This window comes from Neolamprologus brichardi, chromosome 3 (assembly GCF_056152115.1).
Source record: "Neolamprologus brichardi isolate AB-2024 chromosome 3, ASM5615211v1, whole genome shotgun sequence".
Lineage (NCBI taxonomy): Eukaryota > Metazoa > Chordata > Actinopteri > Cichliformes > Cichlidae > Neolamprologus > Neolamprologus brichardi.
Genome location: NC_142106.1, coordinates 8,518,105 through 8,536,034, shown reverse-complemented (window position 1 = coordinate 8,536,034; position 17,930 = coordinate 8,518,105). Strand labels below are relative to the sequence as shown.

At 39.7% G+C, this 17,930-nt stretch overlaps 1 protein-coding gene across 1 annotated transcript; it reads left to right on the top strand.

Annotated features, from left to right (window-relative positions):
• The first annotated feature begins 1,919 nt into the window (after positions 1 to 1,919).
• Positions 1,920 to 8,119, top strand: gp1ba (glycoprotein Ib platelet subunit alpha). Its single transcript, XM_006809616.2, has 6 exons — positions 1,920 to 2,124; positions 2,978 to 3,073; positions 3,183 to 3,374; positions 5,145 to 5,240; positions 5,365 to 5,544; positions 5,860 to 8,119. The coding sequence occupies exons 1-6, from the start codon at positions 1,963 to 1,965 to the stop codon at positions 7,174 to 7,176; spliced, it is 2,043 nt and encodes a 680-aa protein (XP_006809679.2). The 5' UTR covers positions 1,920 to 1,962; the 3' UTR covers positions 7,177 to 8,119.
• The last annotated feature ends 9,811 nt before the right edge of the window (positions 8,120 to 17,930 follow it).

Below are 17,930 nucleotides of genomic sequence, written 5' to 3'. Positions count from 1 at the left end.
GTACAAAACGAAGGAGAACAATGCCGGACCGTACAAAGACAGACTTGATGAAAAGTCAAAGAAAAGATACGAGGAAAAAATTAAAGGAGTGAAAGGTTTATACCCTTACGAGCACACAGAGGGACAAAATACGTTAGCGTGCTGCCCAACTTTCACCACGCTCATATTTATAATTATACGGTTCTTGGAGTGAGTGCAAACACTCATGAAGTTCAGTAACTTCAGGTCACTGCAACAAGCCCAGGTACAGTTTACGGACGGATGGGTACAGGACCATGAAATGCACCGTGTAGAAAGAAAGACCATCATACGTATCATAAGTTTACCAGTCTCACAAATCGTCTTCATAAATAAACGTCGTTAACCGTTTATTAATAGGACCTTTAAGCTCAACGGTAATTTATTATTAGTGGAAATAATTTATGGTTCATCACAGAAATGTAGCAGTGACAATAATACTGTATGCTGTAATCGTACTGGGCAATTAGTGATACAAAAAAACTGTTTTATCCTGTGAATAAAAGTACATGTTTTTGTCAATGTACCATGGTAATAAATGAGGCGAAACGCAATATTGTGTCAGGACAATTCACTATTTATGCACAATAAACAAAGGAGCATAGCGCGACAATTTCTGTTCAGCGCCAGACTTGCTTGCCACGAGTTCCCAGAATTCTTTGCGGTTTTACCCTTGAATGACGTCACATTTTCAATCTCTATTGGAGGTGCCCAGGAGGCAACCGAACCACTTGGCCAAATCACCTCAACCTCACCTGCACCTCCGTGCGGTATCCTGGCTGTTTTCTTTCAGTGGACCAGGGAGGTGGACCCCATCCAGGAACGTTGGCGTTATGGATGCAGATCCAGCTTAGAAAGTTACAGGGTCAAGCTTGCTGAAGAGACCAGGTGAACAATGTTCATGTTCTTTAGCTCCCTGCAAAAATATGTTACATTTGGGCCTGATACAGCTACTGAAGTGAGTGTATGACTGTGTTTGTGAATGGGTGAATAAGGCCTGTATTAGTCAGTTTACCTTTTCGTAGACACAGGCCTCATAGCCATAAATGCTGACAGCATTTTTACCTATTTAATACTGCAGAATGGCCACTTCAGTTTTCTACAGCTTCAACTATTCATAGATTCACATAAATGAAGCGTAGTGTTATGAATACTGGTAAGGTTGGGTTGCCTCTATTTTAAAAACTCAATTTTCTCTGTTGCCAGGTTGACATGTCTTTGTTAAACTGTGTTAACAGCGGTCACAAAGTATCCTTCTACCCATTGAGCCATCATCTTTTCCTTGTCCAGCGTTGGGTATTCACAATGTCCTGACACAATTTGACACTCAGGACGAGCAGCTCTACTCCGAGGCTACATCAGTACTGCCTTTGGGATAGATGTGAAGAAGACTTTCTCCTTTGCTTACATGGAGGAGATGGGGTTCATTGCAGCCATACACGGTGTTTATTCACTTTAGCAGATCCAACTTTACTTCAGCGAAGTTTCAAATGTAACACACCTTATTTTTTCACCCCGCATCAGTTGGATTTAACTGAAACAGAGACCGCTTGACTCAGCAGATTTCCTGCAGTAAGCCACACATCAGTGCTGGCAGCTCTGCTGTCAGAATGCTTCAGAACATCCTTATCGACTCTGGTTCACAACAGCAGGAAGTTTGAACATGCAAGTAAACATTATGTGAAACACACAAAGAGGAAGCTGTCGAGAAGACTACATGAAAAAATCGAAACACACATGCCGTGAGGCTGGAGAGTCAAACATACACAATCTGTCAACTGAACAGTTATCACACTTCCTCCTTCAGCAGCTGTCAGTCAAAACACACACACACGTACACAGGAAGTGCACACTTCCTGTTCTACCAGGCATCTCCTCCTTCACTTTCTCCATCTCTTCTCTAAGACTGAGACATACCGACAGTCTCTGAGAGTCTCAGTGAAGATGCGGCACCTCCTCCTCCTTCTCATCCTCCTGTCCTGTGTTTCCATGGGAGTAGCAGTGGCCGGTTGCCACAGTGACCGGGACAAGGACCACTGGCCCAGGGAGAACTGCACAGCAGCCGGCTTCAGCGCCATCCCAGTGGGGCTTGAACGTACAACAATGGTAATGCCACAAACCACAGGAAGTCAAGTGTGGAGGAAATAACTCAGTTTAATTTTTTTTAAAAACTGTGAGTGTGAAATTATATTTATAGTTTCATTCTGTAATTAGATTAAACCATTTTAAGACATCAAATTTAATTTAAACAAATTAGACTGATGATGAATGAGTTAAAAACATGTGACTAAGAAACAAACATGTTTATTATGACAAACATAAATCCTTCGATTTTTTTTAAATTTTTATTATTATTATTTTATTGTAATTGGCTTGATGTTGATCTTTAAAACGAAATTTCAGAATGAGTTGAGTTTAATTAATTTCTGCAGAGAAATGTCTTTCTTACAACTGCTTAAACTAGTAATATACTAATGATGACGAATTAACATTTAGTGAATAGAAAAGATACACCTGTAAATATTAATAATAATTTGATAAAGTAGAAAATGGACAAAGGACATGAATGAAAATGTAGGAAGTTGTTTTGACAAACTGACCATTTTGGATCTTTGTCAAGAAGCAAATGATTATCTGGGATTTGCAGACTTTCCGCTGTGACAACTGCAGCTAAGCCTGACAGCCAATATCAAAAACATTTAGCTAATCTCTCCATGCAGCTAGACAATTACCGTACCCTTACACAGCTAAACACTCTTTATTTTAACACATGCAGTGAGGAAAATGAGAAAATTTTGTTTAAAGTGTTGAAAAAAAAAGTTTAAATCCCATAATGGATGAAGTGTTTGACTGACAGGAGGAGACCAAAGCGGAGACACAAATTTCCTGTTTAAGAGATGACACTTTACAGGAAACCACCACAGCTCTAAAGGCTTCCACGTTTTCTGTCTATCTTTAGGTCCTGTTGTTTCCCAGTAACCTGTTCTCCAGTCTGTCCTGGTCCTCCTTCCAGGTCTTCCCAGAGATCTATGAGATCGACCTCACAGGAAACAAGGTTTCTGTCTGCCTGCACAGTGGCCACAAAGTCAACAGTGGTTGTAAATGAATCTTAAAAAACATGAAGTTAGTCAGCTTCTAATACAAAGGGATGTTTTGTTCTCCAGGTTCCAGAGGTAACCCCGACTGCTAGTCCCATTCTCCCCACACTTAGTGTCCTCAGGCTGGGGTCAAACCGTCTGACCTCCCTCCCTGACGGCTCCTTCTCTGCCTGCCCAGGTCTGACTGGACTCTACCTGGAAAACAACGCTATCAACTCTCTGAGTGATCACACCTTCTCTGGACTCACTAAGCTGGAGGTCAGTATGTGCAAAAATCATAAAGGAGGTTTAGAAAATACAGACAGTCAGTGTCACGTCATCAACACTTGAGAATTGAAGGTAGTGAGAAACATAACTGATAAGATTCAAGAAGTAAGAGTGTAGCAAAGTGGTCTCCCTTTCATTATGGCCAAAACTTGATTGGACTTGAAGTCGTTCATTTCCACTCACCAGCTAATGTGTTAACCCTTTAAAGCCGGTCGGAGCGGGCATGCTCCGTTTCGCGCAACTATTTTTTAAATCCCGGTAGCACTGCAACCACGTGAGCTAGCGCAATACTTTTTTTTGCATATGAAACCGGAGGAGTTGTACTTACATCTTATGCCATCAGCTTGTCCTCGGTCACAGTTTCCTTCCACATATAGCTTTGCAAAAACTGCATAAAAAGCACTTGCAGCAACAAAAACATAATATTCCAGAAACACACTTTGCCGATCCGATCAGCTGTTCATAACACTTCTTACGTCCATCAGCGTGAACTATCGCATGTCCGCCATGACCTGCCTGAAACCGGAAGTGACATCATTTTGCGGAAATGTAGTTTTTTACCATCAGGGCCTTATGAGCCTATACTGGTGTTTTTAAAAGTTATGTTTGACTTTATGACTTTCTGTGTCGTTTCTGGGATGCTTAGGACTCATATTGCACTGCTGGAAATAGTTTATTTTGATGCATATGCTGCTTTTTTGCAAATTTGCATTATAATATTTATTTTCATTTTTCCTGCAGTATATAAAAATTGGCGTATTTCAAAAATAAAACTATGAAGACACTCAAAATTAATTTCCTGTGGTGGGAAACTATTTTGTGCAACTTTTTTGTATTTACAGTTTTGAGGGATAAGCCTCTTAAATTTCTCTAACTAGAAATATATGTTAAAAAAACAAAAACAATTTTCAATTCTTTTGTAGTTTATTGCACTTTTTTGAAATTTATGTAATTACTATGCACTTAATACAGACATATTATTAAAATCTAGGCTATAATGGTTGTATTGATGTATATCAACTTGAAATGCTCCCAAAAATGGCTCCACAGCATGTAAAAATATAATATAAGCTCTGGCGGACTTTGTTCTATGGTAGGGCTTAAAGGGTTAAATACACACATTCAACTGCTTGTTAATATAATTATAGAATCAGCCAATCACATGGCAGAAACTTGATCCATTTAGATCTGTATGGTCAGAATCGGCAGAATCAGCAGGATAACATGCCATGTCTCAAGTCTCAGATCATCTCAAGCTGGTTCCTTGAACATGTGAATGAGTTCTTTCTACTCATACGGTCCCCACTGTCATCATATGTAATGCCAGTAGAGACTCTTTGGGATGTATTGGAACTGGAGAGTCACCTCATGGATAAACAGCTGAGAAATCTGCAGCAACTGTGTGATGCTCTCTTTTTAATTGGACCAAAATCTCTGAGGAATGTTTCCAGAACCTTGTTGAATCCATGCCATGAAGAATTAAAGCAACTCTGAAGGCAAAATGTGATATAAGAGGTGTACAAAGTATAAAATTGATCTCTGGTGTGAGTGTCCACGTGTGGATTATTTTCTTTTAAATAAACTTTTTGCGTATTTAGACTCAAACCAGTAGAAAGTGCATTCATGTAAATTAATAAACAGAAGAAAATTGAGCAAGTAGATTTTTTGTGGTTCAGGTGCATCAATCAGCTGATTTTTTTTAAATTTTTTTTGTATTTCAGTAGTTTCAATGTCACATTTTTTTTCTTTATTTCCCTCTAGACCCTGGACCTGTCATCTAATCACATCAAGGTGCTTCCTCAAAGTATGCTTCACCCCCTCCCAACCATAGAAACTCTCTACCTGGAGAATAACAAGGTGGGAAATACACACCAAGGAGTATGTGATGTGAATACAAGTTTAAACCTTCTCTCAGCTGCAGCCACTCATGGCACAGCAGTTATTTGTTTCTAAAACTGTTAAAGTTTCTGTTCCATTACAGATCAGCGTGATGCCCGATGAATGGTTCAGCCAAAAGGAGGAGGTACCTTATCTCTACCTCTCAGCCAATCCCTGGTCATGCACCTGCTCCCTTGGTTATTTGCGCAGGTACCTTGATGACTATGAATTCAACGTCTATGTGCGGGATGGTCCCGAAATCAAGCCGGGTGTAGAAAGAGTGGTATGTACTACAAACAGAAAAATTAAACAAATACAGACACATCTAAAAGAACACAAAGACTGTGGGCATTTTTGGTTCTGCACAGCACAAGTCACTGGTAAACCACTTAGGGTTTAGGTTATAGAGGCTACTAAACATCGTTTCTGAAACTTACCTTTCAAATCAAGCTGCTCACATTTTGGCCTTACAGTTTTTTCTGTTTGGACATTTCTATATAAAGATGTGTTTGAGTGTGGTGGGGTCATCGGTAATGGTGGAGATTATATATATTAAAACTATACCTGAAGTATTTTTAAATGGTCGCTGTCTTTTTAGGTGTGTGACTCTCCCCAGCAGCACAAAGGTACACCTGTAACAAGTCTGGAAAAATCCGATCTGTGTTCAGCATCTCGTGAACGAGGAGATTTCTACCAGCCAAATACTCTGTACTCTTTTCATCCATCAACCTCTCCTCCAGACCCTGCTCCTTCTACTTCTTCTCCTCTCGATTCCACAACATTTGTAGATTTATACACAATGCAAGCAGCAATCACAAGTTCCTGGTATGAAGTCATCACCAGCTTTATTGAATGGTCAGAGTATCCACACAAAGAGATAACAACAGAAACATCAGTTGGGTTTCATGACTTGACCACTCATTCTACTACATCTACTGCCAGACATTTGACTAAAACTCAAACAACACCTGTTGAAACAACCACAACTGTTGCTGTAACTACAACACTTCCAACAACAACAGTGAAACTAGTCACAACCACCACCACTGAGGCTACCACAGCCTCTGAGGCACTCACCACCACTAAATCCAGCCCCGATGAAAAACAGGAACGTGAAAAACCTATTTCTTCCAGGTCTGCAGGGGTGTTCTGCATTTGGCTGTTTGTGGGCTGCCTGGTGCTCTGTGTGGCATCAGCTGCATGTATATTGGCAACTCTAGCTAGTATGGTCATCTGGTACAGGAGAGTGTATAAGCCTCTATGTTTGCGGTTAGCGAGGAGAAGAGGAGGAAGTGAAGGACTGATGCTGTTAACATACAACAGGGTGGAAGGGAAGGGAGTGGGAGGCGAAGGAGTAATGGCGCTTTATCGCTCTGTTCTTTTGGTCCACAGAGAGGCAGGAGAAGGTATGCAAAGCGAAGATGTAGGTGAAGGAGGGGAAGGAGACAGGAAACAAGGGCAGCTTGTCATTCTAAAACCCGCAGGTGGAGGAGCAACAAGGGAGGAAGAAGGAGAAAGAGATGGGAAGGAGGAGCGAGCAGTATATAAGAAGACTTTGTACCGTCTGTTAAGCAAAGAGGAGGAGATAGAGGGATGGAGGGATGTGGTGGAGGAGTGCAGAGTGTCTGAAGAAGATGGAGGTCAAAAAGGATATCGGGGGATAGAAAGAGAGAGGAGCAGAGGTGGAGAAGGAGTGTCCAAAAAGCGCTACAGTGTGATTCTGAGGGAGGAGAGACAGGATGTGGGGGGCGGTAAAGAAGAGCTGGACTGGGTGGTGGGAGGGTGGGAAGTGAAACGAGGAGGGGCGGAGACAGAAGAAGAGCCAAGGAGCAGCTGGGGGGAGTGGCTGGCACACTATTTACCCAGCATGCCGTGGGGAGTTACCACACCTCCTGAGGCCGAGGCAGCCCTCTGATGTCATCAGTGGAAAAGAACCTCTAGTGCTTTGAAAAACTTGTATGCTAAATCAACTGATACTTGAAATATTCAAGTTTTTATTCACTTTCAGTCCCCTTCTGCACTCCTGTAGCTCAGTCCAATTCTTACGTTCATTTTTCAGGTCTTCAGTGTGCATTTTTATGCTGATGACACCATCTTTTTCTGCCATCTGACTAAAAATACTCAAAGAAGGCTTCACTAAATATGACATGTTTGGATTACCTGCAGACCCCGCTGTTAATTAAAACCACCAACAAATTGCGCTGAGTTTCCTAATCCAGTCAAACTTAATAAATACTTCTTATTTGACTAGCAAGCAAAAAGACCTACAGATCTCATGCTAAACATTAACCTCGCCTTGCTTAAAAAGAACAGCTTGATTCATCTTTAACTCATTATCATTATTATACAATTCACTGTACTGTTGCCAAAATGAGAAATTAATTAGAGATGTCAAAGATACAAAGAAAAGGGTCAAACGAGGTTCAAAAGTGAAAGCTCAGTAGATGAAAAGCACTTTGACGTTATTTGAATGTCATTTTAATGAATATGTATTTGTACAACTGCAACTTTAGCCATAACATACATACAGTACAGTAATATACTGTTGAACAAATCACCATACCATTTATCATCATGGTAAAATTGTTAGAGACTATAACCTCCAGGCCAATAAAGATAAGCTCACCATGTGCCACAAGATGGGATAAAAGTCCTTTAACATGTGAACATTGCATCGCCGTCTGACCACAAGAACTATCAAATATTGATGTAATCTACTGAAAAGAATGAAAATAATTCATAAATGAAAATACATAAAAATGTTTATTAATGCTATGCAATTATTATGTATACACGACTTCAGAATTGTTTATTTGTCTTAAAATTATGTAATAAAGACATCATGTTGTGGTTTAAAAGTGACCTTTATTTAGTCTGAGATCTTATGGCTGTATGAGAGCTACACAGTGTTGGGGAGTAACGGAATACATGTATCGCCGTTACGTATTTAAAATACAAAATATGAGTAACTGTATTCCGTTACAGTTACCGTTTAAAAAGGTGGTATTTAGAATACAGTTACTTTGTTGAAATAAATGGATTACACGGCGGTACTTCCCTGTTTCATATTGTGGCGGGTCAGGACTGTTTGGGTTTTGTTTGACAGCTACGTTCTGTTGTTCCAGGTGGCAGCGTTACGGTTGCCATGGTTACAGGGTGACGCTCTCTCTCTCTCTCTGTGTGTCCTGGGTGAGAGAGGCCTTTTTGTTGTTGTTGTGCTAAGCTAACAGGCAGAATGCTACAGGTATAGCTCTAAAGAATGTAGCATCATAGGCAGTGTAGTCCGTGCTGCAGGGAGAATGGACTGCCATACACGTTATGTGTCTGTGAGCGAGGGAGGGAGAAAAAGGAAAAGTACGAGCTGTCATCGAGCAAAAACGGGAGCTGGAAGCATGTAAATATAATAATAACCACTGCAGCCAAGAAGAGTGCCTGACGAGCCCAGTTGTAAGTAAGCTATTAAGACTCGACTGTACACCGTGTTCGTGTTTTCCTCCAAAAACAATAAGTTCTGTTGGAGCAGCCTTTCAATGCCTCTCTCTGTCTCTGCTAGCAAAGTTGACCCAGACAACAAAGTAAAGCTAGTTTTCAGCTACGAGCCGACACAGAACCCACCGTATTAGCCAGAGGTCCCTTTACTACGGTTCGGAGCCGCGGACCTTCAGTAACAGTAATAAATCACAGCAATAGTACATTCATGTAGTTGTAAACAGCATGATAAGTAATCCAAAGTATTCAGAATACATTAGTCTCATTGAGTAACGTAACGGAATACGTTACAGAATACATTTTGGGGCATGTATTCTGTATTCTGTAATGGAATACATTTTAAAAGTAACCTTCCCAACACTGGAGCTACAGCAAACGTAGCTTTGAAACTGGGTCAACTACTCAGCGGTATCGGTGATTTCTAGTTTGTTGTTGCTGCTGTTTAAAAGCATTACAAAATGTAATTGCACAAGACCACCAGATTCAGCCCTATGATTTTTGTAAAGGGATAATATTGTCATTAATGTATCAGCAGAATGTATCAGCAGTCCTGTTTGGTCTTTTATGAAGCCTTATTTTTTTAGGTTATCAAGATCTTTATCATCTTTAGTGAAGTCAGAGCTGAAACATATGAAATCAGACATTAGAGTGGAGAATATATATAAAGCGCCTTGAGGCGACTGCTGTTGTGCTGTTGGCGCTATATAAATAAAATTGAAAAAACAAAAAGAAAAAACAAAGAAGAGTTTCTCTCCACAGTGAACATTCAGAGTATGTTGGATGTGTGGAAAGCTTCCTCACATTGGTCTCATCTGTAGGGTTTGAACACATAGTTCATTCGTTCTCTTCGTATTCAGAACATTTGATCACACTGCTGGTGTTTCTGCGGTTTCTCTGCAGTGTAATGCTTTCAGTAGCCGCCTGTGACTTTTTCATGGTGCAGATGTAAGTAAATCTGTACCGTTTTTGAGCAACTTTTTACAGTTTGTCTGCTACCTAATGCACAGTTACCATCCCAGAGAGAGACAGAGAGGAAAAGCTCATCAATGTGGGAGATCTAGAAAGATGTAAGAAGGACAGGACAAGAGTGGAAGACGAGAGTTTATTTTTAAAATGAACTACTCAGTGACATCTGATGAAGTGGATTCTTTTTTTATTTTTTGTGCAGTATCTTGTAAAATAAATTCTTCCAAGTTTTGGAACAAAGTAAAATAAGAAACTAGTCGGATTTCTTCACTTGCAGAAAAGATCTGCAAGTAAAGAAAAGATTGTTGTTGTTTCTGGTACCAGTTTCAAGTGAGGATGCCTGAGCTTTGACAAAATAGCAATATCTGATACCTCGATTTATAAGGATATTTTTTACATTTGTATCTTTCTTTTTTTTAAGTTTAATCTTATAAATTAATGACTTAAATAATATACAAATGTAAGATTAATAATGAACAGATAGCAGTTATGGTTTGTAACAGTAAATTAATATTTACTAAAAGTCAGAGTCAGTTTTTTAGCATTGGTTATGGGCAGGAGGAGTGAAGGCGCCTTATTGATGGGGCCGCCCAAACTTTAGGATTACCCCTGGTGACAGATTGCCCACAGACGGTGTGAGAGAGTGGGGGAAAGAGCAAACGAAAGCCTAATCTGTTCCACCGACTCATGTCTAACGCAAAGATCTCGACACTAAAGTGTGGGGGAGTAAGAGCAGACGACAGGAAAGACTCTACAGCCACATCTTTACGCTCACACTCTCACCGAGAGAAACTTTGTTTTTGATGTTTGCCTTTTACCTGATGATCAGTCAGACACGTTAGAGTCGGTCCTTCCGTCTCTGTTTGAGTGGCAGCGATGGAGGAAGTCCGGAGAAAAAAAAACGGCTGATTTTAAGAAGAAAAGGCCTGAATTATCTCAGTAAAACCCGTGTCCGGTAATATGTAATAAACATGCAATCACACAATGTTTTTATCTCATTTTCTTCACATTAGCATGTACCCATGTGCCAACTACTTTAAGGCTAACGAGAGATCAGGTCACGTGACTGGATTTTGATAATAAGATTAGGACAAAGTATTTTATTTAAACAATGTGTCATCAGTATCATAGTATCACACCAGAAAACACCGTAAAAGCAAACAAACATGATTTATGCTTGGCGTAAGTTACTGACCTCTACACTGCTTCATTTGGATTTTTATTTGAAAATCTGCAAAATAAGAAGTACGAAAAGCTTTAAAATTCATGTTTTGGAGTAAAGATGGGGACGAAATTCCATCCAATGTTTAGAAAGCAGCAGAACATAGAAGTACTTTGATCAAAGTACAAGTACATTAAAAGTGTACTTTAGTAGTAGAGTAAATAAGCTACGTTCCACCTCTAACAGCAAACCTACCTTTGCTGACTTTTTCAGACATACTCAGGATGATCTGTGAGGAAGTCAGATGGTGTTCAGTTCATGAAAATAAGTCAGGAAGTCAGAGGCCCCGATTATGAAGCCTGATAATGGGTTTAATATTTACTGCCCAGAGAATCCCTGCAAACTTCAACAAGACTTCAGAACTAGATATTTCAAGGATCTTTAAAATCTGATCTGGTAGTTTTCATGTGTAAACAGGCTGTTTCAAAATTTCAGCAAAACTAAAAATGGCAGCAAAAACGATAAAAACCTTCACAGTCAGCATCCTGATCCACGGGCAGCTTTTTAAGAAGCCGCCGAAGACCAGCAGACTGCATCATCACTGAAACTCAGGGAGCCAAATAAGAGCGAGCAGCAGATCCTCTGCTTTTACACGAGTCCCAGAAATATCACTGCTCGCTGTCACACGCATTCCTGACTGTCTGCAAAGCTTCTTATTTCAGCTTGTCGAATGGGCTGAAACTGTTGTGACAAAAAGATCAGCCGACCCTCCTTCTCTGAATGAATCAGAGGTTTGAGCATGTCACACAGGCAGTGAGTCATTTTCTCATATTCACTGAGTCTCAGAGCCTCCTGTTGATCAGCTTTGGCTGCAGAGATGAAGCTTAAAGAGAAGTGATGTGCTGCAAACAGGAAGCTGAACAGGAAATGGAAAAAAAAAACTCAGATGGTTTCCTGAGTCTGACATTTATAAAGATGCTCTGTTGTACTGCTGCACTTTGAGACGGTTTCCTATTAAATAACAAGAAGAAATCGAGAAAATTGTTGTGTGAGAGCAACAAAAGGTGAAAATCAAATCTCAGAAAGGTAAGAAATGACAGTAAAAAGGAGCTCAGTTAAAGGGGAAATAGAGAAATATGAAATGAAGAAAAAGCCAAAGATTGTGTGGTTTCGGTCCATAAGAGGAGAACACGAGACTGAGAATAGCACACAAATAATTCATTTGTTTTGCTTCTAAATAAAGACATTTAAAGGTAAATGTGGTGGTGAGATCTTTAATTTCTAATTATTTGTAGTCAAAGTTCACACTTATTCTCAGCAGTGATATTAAATACACTAACAGCATTTACAGTCTATAGGCCCAGCTTGATTCCAACTCCCCATCATTCTTTTCTTAAATCGCCCGTTTTCAATTGCAGAAGGATTTCTACAAGTTTGCCTGTAAAAGACTTTTCATTCTTACCAAACGAGGAACGAAGACTCAGACTCGACTGAATCTCTCGTCTGAAAACTGGCTCACTTCTTCCTAAAGGTGGAACAGAAACAGCCTCAAACTCTGAGATGGCTTTTTCCTCGTCTCTCAGCAGCCTCAGAGACTCCAGGCGAGCGTCTGAGTCGATCTTCGTGGTAATGAAAACTCAAACACCTCGCTGTTTGAGGTTTGGTTCAGGTCGCTGCAACTTCCTGTTGTCAGACTCGGTCTTAACGTACAGGAAGCAGAATGAGAAAAAAACACGTGAACAGCAGGCTCAGCTTGTCGTTCTCAGCGGGCTGTTCATCGGAAAGGAACGAGCACAGTGTTCACACGCTGGTGGGTGTTTCTTCAAAGTCTTCAGACGTGGAGGTTTTCACAGCTTCTTTTGAATTTCCCACGAACGCGTCGACCAGAGCTTTAGGACGTACAAATATGCAACACCATCACAAACCTTCATTTCTGTTATTGCTTAGTTTAAAGATGAGCAGGAAGGAAAAGCCGCAGGTTGATCTCCCTCACTTTGTCTCTCAGAGCCACGAATACCTCCTTCCTTCTTTCTCTTTTTCTGTCTCATAAAGAAAGTGGATTTTTCATCAGTTTCATGCAGCAGATTTCCGGTCGCATCACCCCACAAACCCACTGGCACTCTCTCAGTTTCACCCAGAGAGTCACACAGACACACTTTATTCACATACTCTAATTTAGCTGTAAATACACGTCTCACACATGGTTCATGCTTCATCAGCCAGACATTAAAGTGAAAACCAGGCTGGTTTAAAACTTGGGGCGGCACGTTTTACACGTGGACCGCTCACATCTCCTTTTTCTTATCATCGCTGTCTTGCGTTCATGCATGTAGACACCAATAAAGTTGTAAAAGGGAAACTGAGAATAAACAAAGTTACATATTTAACTTCTGATTATGAATTATTATTGAACCTGATGTATTTCTGATGTTTTTTCATGTCAGTTTAACCCAGTGCACACTAATCTGTCAGTTTGTATGTGGTGAAGTTGGAGATAATAATGAAGTGAAGGACTCGAAGGAGCTCGGTGCTTGGAGAATCAGCCTGCTTTCACACTCCTCTGGTTCATTATGTGATGGTGGATGTTGGTGATGTGGGTCTGTGACAAGAAAAGCTTGGATACTTCACAGGAGAACCATGAAAAACACTGTTTCAGTTCAGAGGCTGTGATTTTAAAGGAAGGAGTAAGAAGAAAGATGTTTGTCACATCAGGTGCTCATTTGTCCTCCTGCTGCAGAGATGATCCAGTGTAACTCTGGACAGAAACGTTTCGTCATCATCAAAGTGACTTCTTCTGTCTTACAGAAGTAAAACTCCAAAATAAAACAGGAAACATACCAAAGACAATTTTTTTACAACAAAAATAATCTATTCAAAATACCATGTCAGGGCTTACCAGAGCACCTATGATGCACGATGTAGAGGTGTAGCATGGAGGAGACGAGGAGGCTTAAAACATGAGAAGAGCTCAGTAGGGAAATCAATGATATGCACAACAGGAAATAAGAAAGGGGGAAAGAAGAAACAAGCAGAGAGGGAGGAGTCATCACACTGAGGAAGCATCACTGATGATCTGCTTGTATCCATGTTAGTGTTTAAAGTCCAACATCTCCCTCTAGTGGCCAAATATAAACCATGTGTGAGGATGGTGTTAATGTAAAATGTGAATCATAGTGTTCCAGTCAGTCATCAGCAGAGATGGGCAGTAATGCGTTATAAGTAATGTGTAACTGTAATCGGAGTGTCTGTGACAATGACGTATGAGCATGCGACGTTCGTGGCAGCAGCAGACGTGTGCAGATCAACAATGGATAATATGGAGTGCAGGAGAAAGTACGACCATGCAGCGTTTAAGAGACTGAATGCACTTCTTGAATTATGTTCGAAACAGTGTTGGAGTCGTGTTCAGAATTACACATTACTTGTTACTATTCTTAAAAAAAACACACTATTTTGACCTATAATTACTAGCTGGAGAAAGTAATTTGTGACAATACTCGTTACATTACGTTCTGTTTCTGAAACGCATTATGTCATAATTACCAGTTAATTAGATTCCCATCAACAAACCATATACTACCGCACATCTCTATTCTAATGAGGACACAAACGTGATCTTTTAGTTTTTAGGTACAAAGCCGAGAGCACAAAGCAACGATTCTACTGTAGATACGTGAACAGGTAGAAACAGAGGCTTCAAGACTAACTGTTCATCACTGCTTTACTGTCTTTCAAATATTAAAATAAATAAAAAACTCCATTCTCGAATATCAGATTCTCCTTTATTTTACTGATATTGAAAAGTCTGTTAACTTAGTCACCATTTTTGTGCCTTCTTTCCAGTTTTCACATAAACCTAATTAATATAGCAGCGCTTTCAAAATCTTTTGCACCGCTTTTAATAATAAACTGCTGAACGCTGATTGTCCTGCGATACCGCTGCTTTATGACGCTTTCACTGTGCTTTGTCCTCCTTTGTAAAATGAGTGAAATCAGTGTACATATTCATGTTCTAATTGGTCAGAGTTAATAACCAGCTTCGTGTGACGCCTATCCCAATTTTAGGATGACTCCAGATAACAGAGAGACAGGCTGGGCGTGCCGAACTCACTCAGCACAAGGATCTGTGCTCACAGTCAAAGACTTTCAGCTTTATTTCAACTTTAATCACATTTGAAACTCTGTTATTCACTGCAAATACCAACACCGAGTCGGATTAAAACTATACACGATAATTGGATCAAAACTGCACCGTAACACCAACATGTCTGCTGGGACTGCGGCGCTCTGCTCGACTTTCCTATTTGTCTTCGTGTCTGCAGGTGAGTTTCCCTCTGAGATCAAGAAACGCATACTCAAAAATGATAAAACACAAAGATTGAGCAGAGTGCGCTCAATAATAATAATAATAACAATAATAATAATAATAATAATAATAATAATAATAATAATATATTGTGTTTGTTTCCTGCAGTGTCAAAGAGATTTAGCAGCCGATTAGAATCAAGTATAAAAATATTAATATCACCAAATGGATCCATTAATTTTCCTTTGAAAAAAAAAGTTTGCGCCTCATTCAGTTCTTCAGTATAAACTTTACTTTCCCAGCAGAGAAACTTCATCAAACTTTAAACATGCTGTGAATGAAATACTCAGAGGTGCTTCCAGACGATTTTAAACTGAAACTCTAAATATAACCAGCTGCCAAAGTTTTAGTGTTTCTCCTCTCAGCTGCAGACTTGGTGCCGTTTAAGGGTTGGAGAGTAAAGATTAAATATAGAAACAAAATTCAGATATAGGTTTGCACTGAGTAGCAACAAATTTGATATGAGCTTCGAAAATACAGCGTAGGTACCTTTTTTCTTTTCTTTTGCTTCTTTTAGGATCAGATAAAAATACTTTAAGAAGGAAAAACATATATAGGGGAGCGCAAAGATTGTGGGGCAAGTCCTACTGCAGACACTTTAAGAAGAGTGTGTGAGGTCCAAAGTGTCTGCATGAGAGTGCCCACGGTTTAAAAGTACAGTAATAAATCGTGCTCAGGCTGATATTGTTTCCCTGAGACACTCAACCACCTCATGTAGATAAAGGACCAGAATTATCACTTTTCACCTGTTTATAAAACATGAAAACGATTCTAAAGTGCCTTTAGCTTTAATTTGAACAGCTTCGTTATGATTGGTCACTCTAACGAGCTGAGTGCCAGCTACTGTTTAACATCTTGTGACAGTTCGGTGTGATATCAGGCTGACACTGTGGTGTTTTAAACATGTATTTTTGTGGGGAGATAAAAAAAAATGTTATGTTTGTTTGATTCGTAAATAATTTTGGTGATTAAACCTTCTTTGTCTACACCTCACACCCGTTTCTCACCTGCAGGTCAAACTGTTGGACTGATCGTCGGTCTGAGTGTTTCTGCTGTGCTTCTTCTTGTTGTTGGTTTCTTGATCTACAGAAGATGTCAACAGAATCCTGTTGATCCAGATAAAGCAGAGCATCTTCAGCCTGAATGTGAGTCAGATGAACAAACACAAAGAAAGATAAATTATCGATGATGAACATCCAGCAGACGGCTGTAGAAAGCTGGATGTTCAGAGTCTGATGTTATTTCTCTGATTATCATCATGTTCAGACTCAGACCAACAGTGTGTGTCTGTGCTGTCTGTCAGTGACTCTGGACTACAGTTTATTCATCTTCTGTCTACATCAGCGGTCCCCAACCCCCGGGCCTCGGACCGGTACCGGTCCGTGAGTCGTTTGGTACCGGGCTGCGAGAGTTGAGGCTCAGGTAAATGTATAGTTTTCAGGGTTTTTATCGGTTTTCAGTTATTTTGTTATCGTTTTTATCATTAACTCGGTTTTCCTGGGTCTTTTCACGTGTGTTATGAATAAATCTTCTTTTTTTCGGTACCGGTACTAGTTTTATTTTGTTGTATTTATCCGCGACACCTTAAAGGCCGGTCCGTGAAAATATTGTCGGGCATAAACCGGTCCGTGGCGCAAAAAAGGTTGGAGACCGCTGGTCTACATGAACACAAAGTCAAACTGTGTTACAACCATGTGATATAATCCCTGAATCGATGAGTGTTTTTGTGTTTTAGCTTCAGCAGCTGTTTGTAAGAAAAACTAAAGATCAGCTGTTACAGTTTAATTGTTTAATTTACAGTTTAATTGTTGTTCTGTGAATAATAGATGATTAATAATCTGGCTCATTGTTCAGCTACAACTGAATGATGTTCTCAAATCTCATTGTAGTTGACATTACTTAATTATTTTTCTTTCTTTTTTTGTATAAAATTTAAAATTTTACACCTTTCAAAGTTGTATAAAAGTAAAGATTCATGTAGATGCAGATTGGATATTTCTCTCCCTCTAATCCTGAACCTTTCCAACTTCTTTCATTAAACTTTTCCTGCAGTGAATCTATGTAAATGCAAATTTATTCATCATCATCTTTGTTAATAAAGATTTTAATTTATTCCTGCTTTTGATTTTATTTCCGTTTATTTTTTGTTACAAACTTATCATCAGTTAGAAACTTTCTGAGTGTGTAATCAGTTTAAACCAGTTTAAATCTTAAGTTTGTTTCTCTCATCCTCAGTGTCATGTGGAAATCTCTAAACGTAGCATATGATTTCCAGCTAATCATATCTCTCTCTGTGTTCATAGACTTCTCTGTATTGAATCATATCTGTTATTAACCTCTGTCTCTCTTCCACAGCATGTCTTTTATCCTGTCTTCCTTCTCTCACCCCAACCAATCACAGCAGATGGCCCCGCCCCTCCCTGAGCCTGGTTCTGCTGGAGGTTTCTTCCTGTTAAAAGGGAGTTTTTCCTTCCCACTGTCGCCAAAGTGCTGCTCATAGAGGGTCATATGATTGTTGTGGTTTTTTCTATATTATTGTAGGGTCTTTACCTTAAAATATAAAGCACTTTGACTTTACTGTCTTTTGAACTAAATTGAATAATTGAGAATAATTGAATAAAGTGACGAGATGAAGGCAACAGAGGTAATAAGGAGCTTCTTTGTTTTTGTTGTTTTTTTTGTTTTT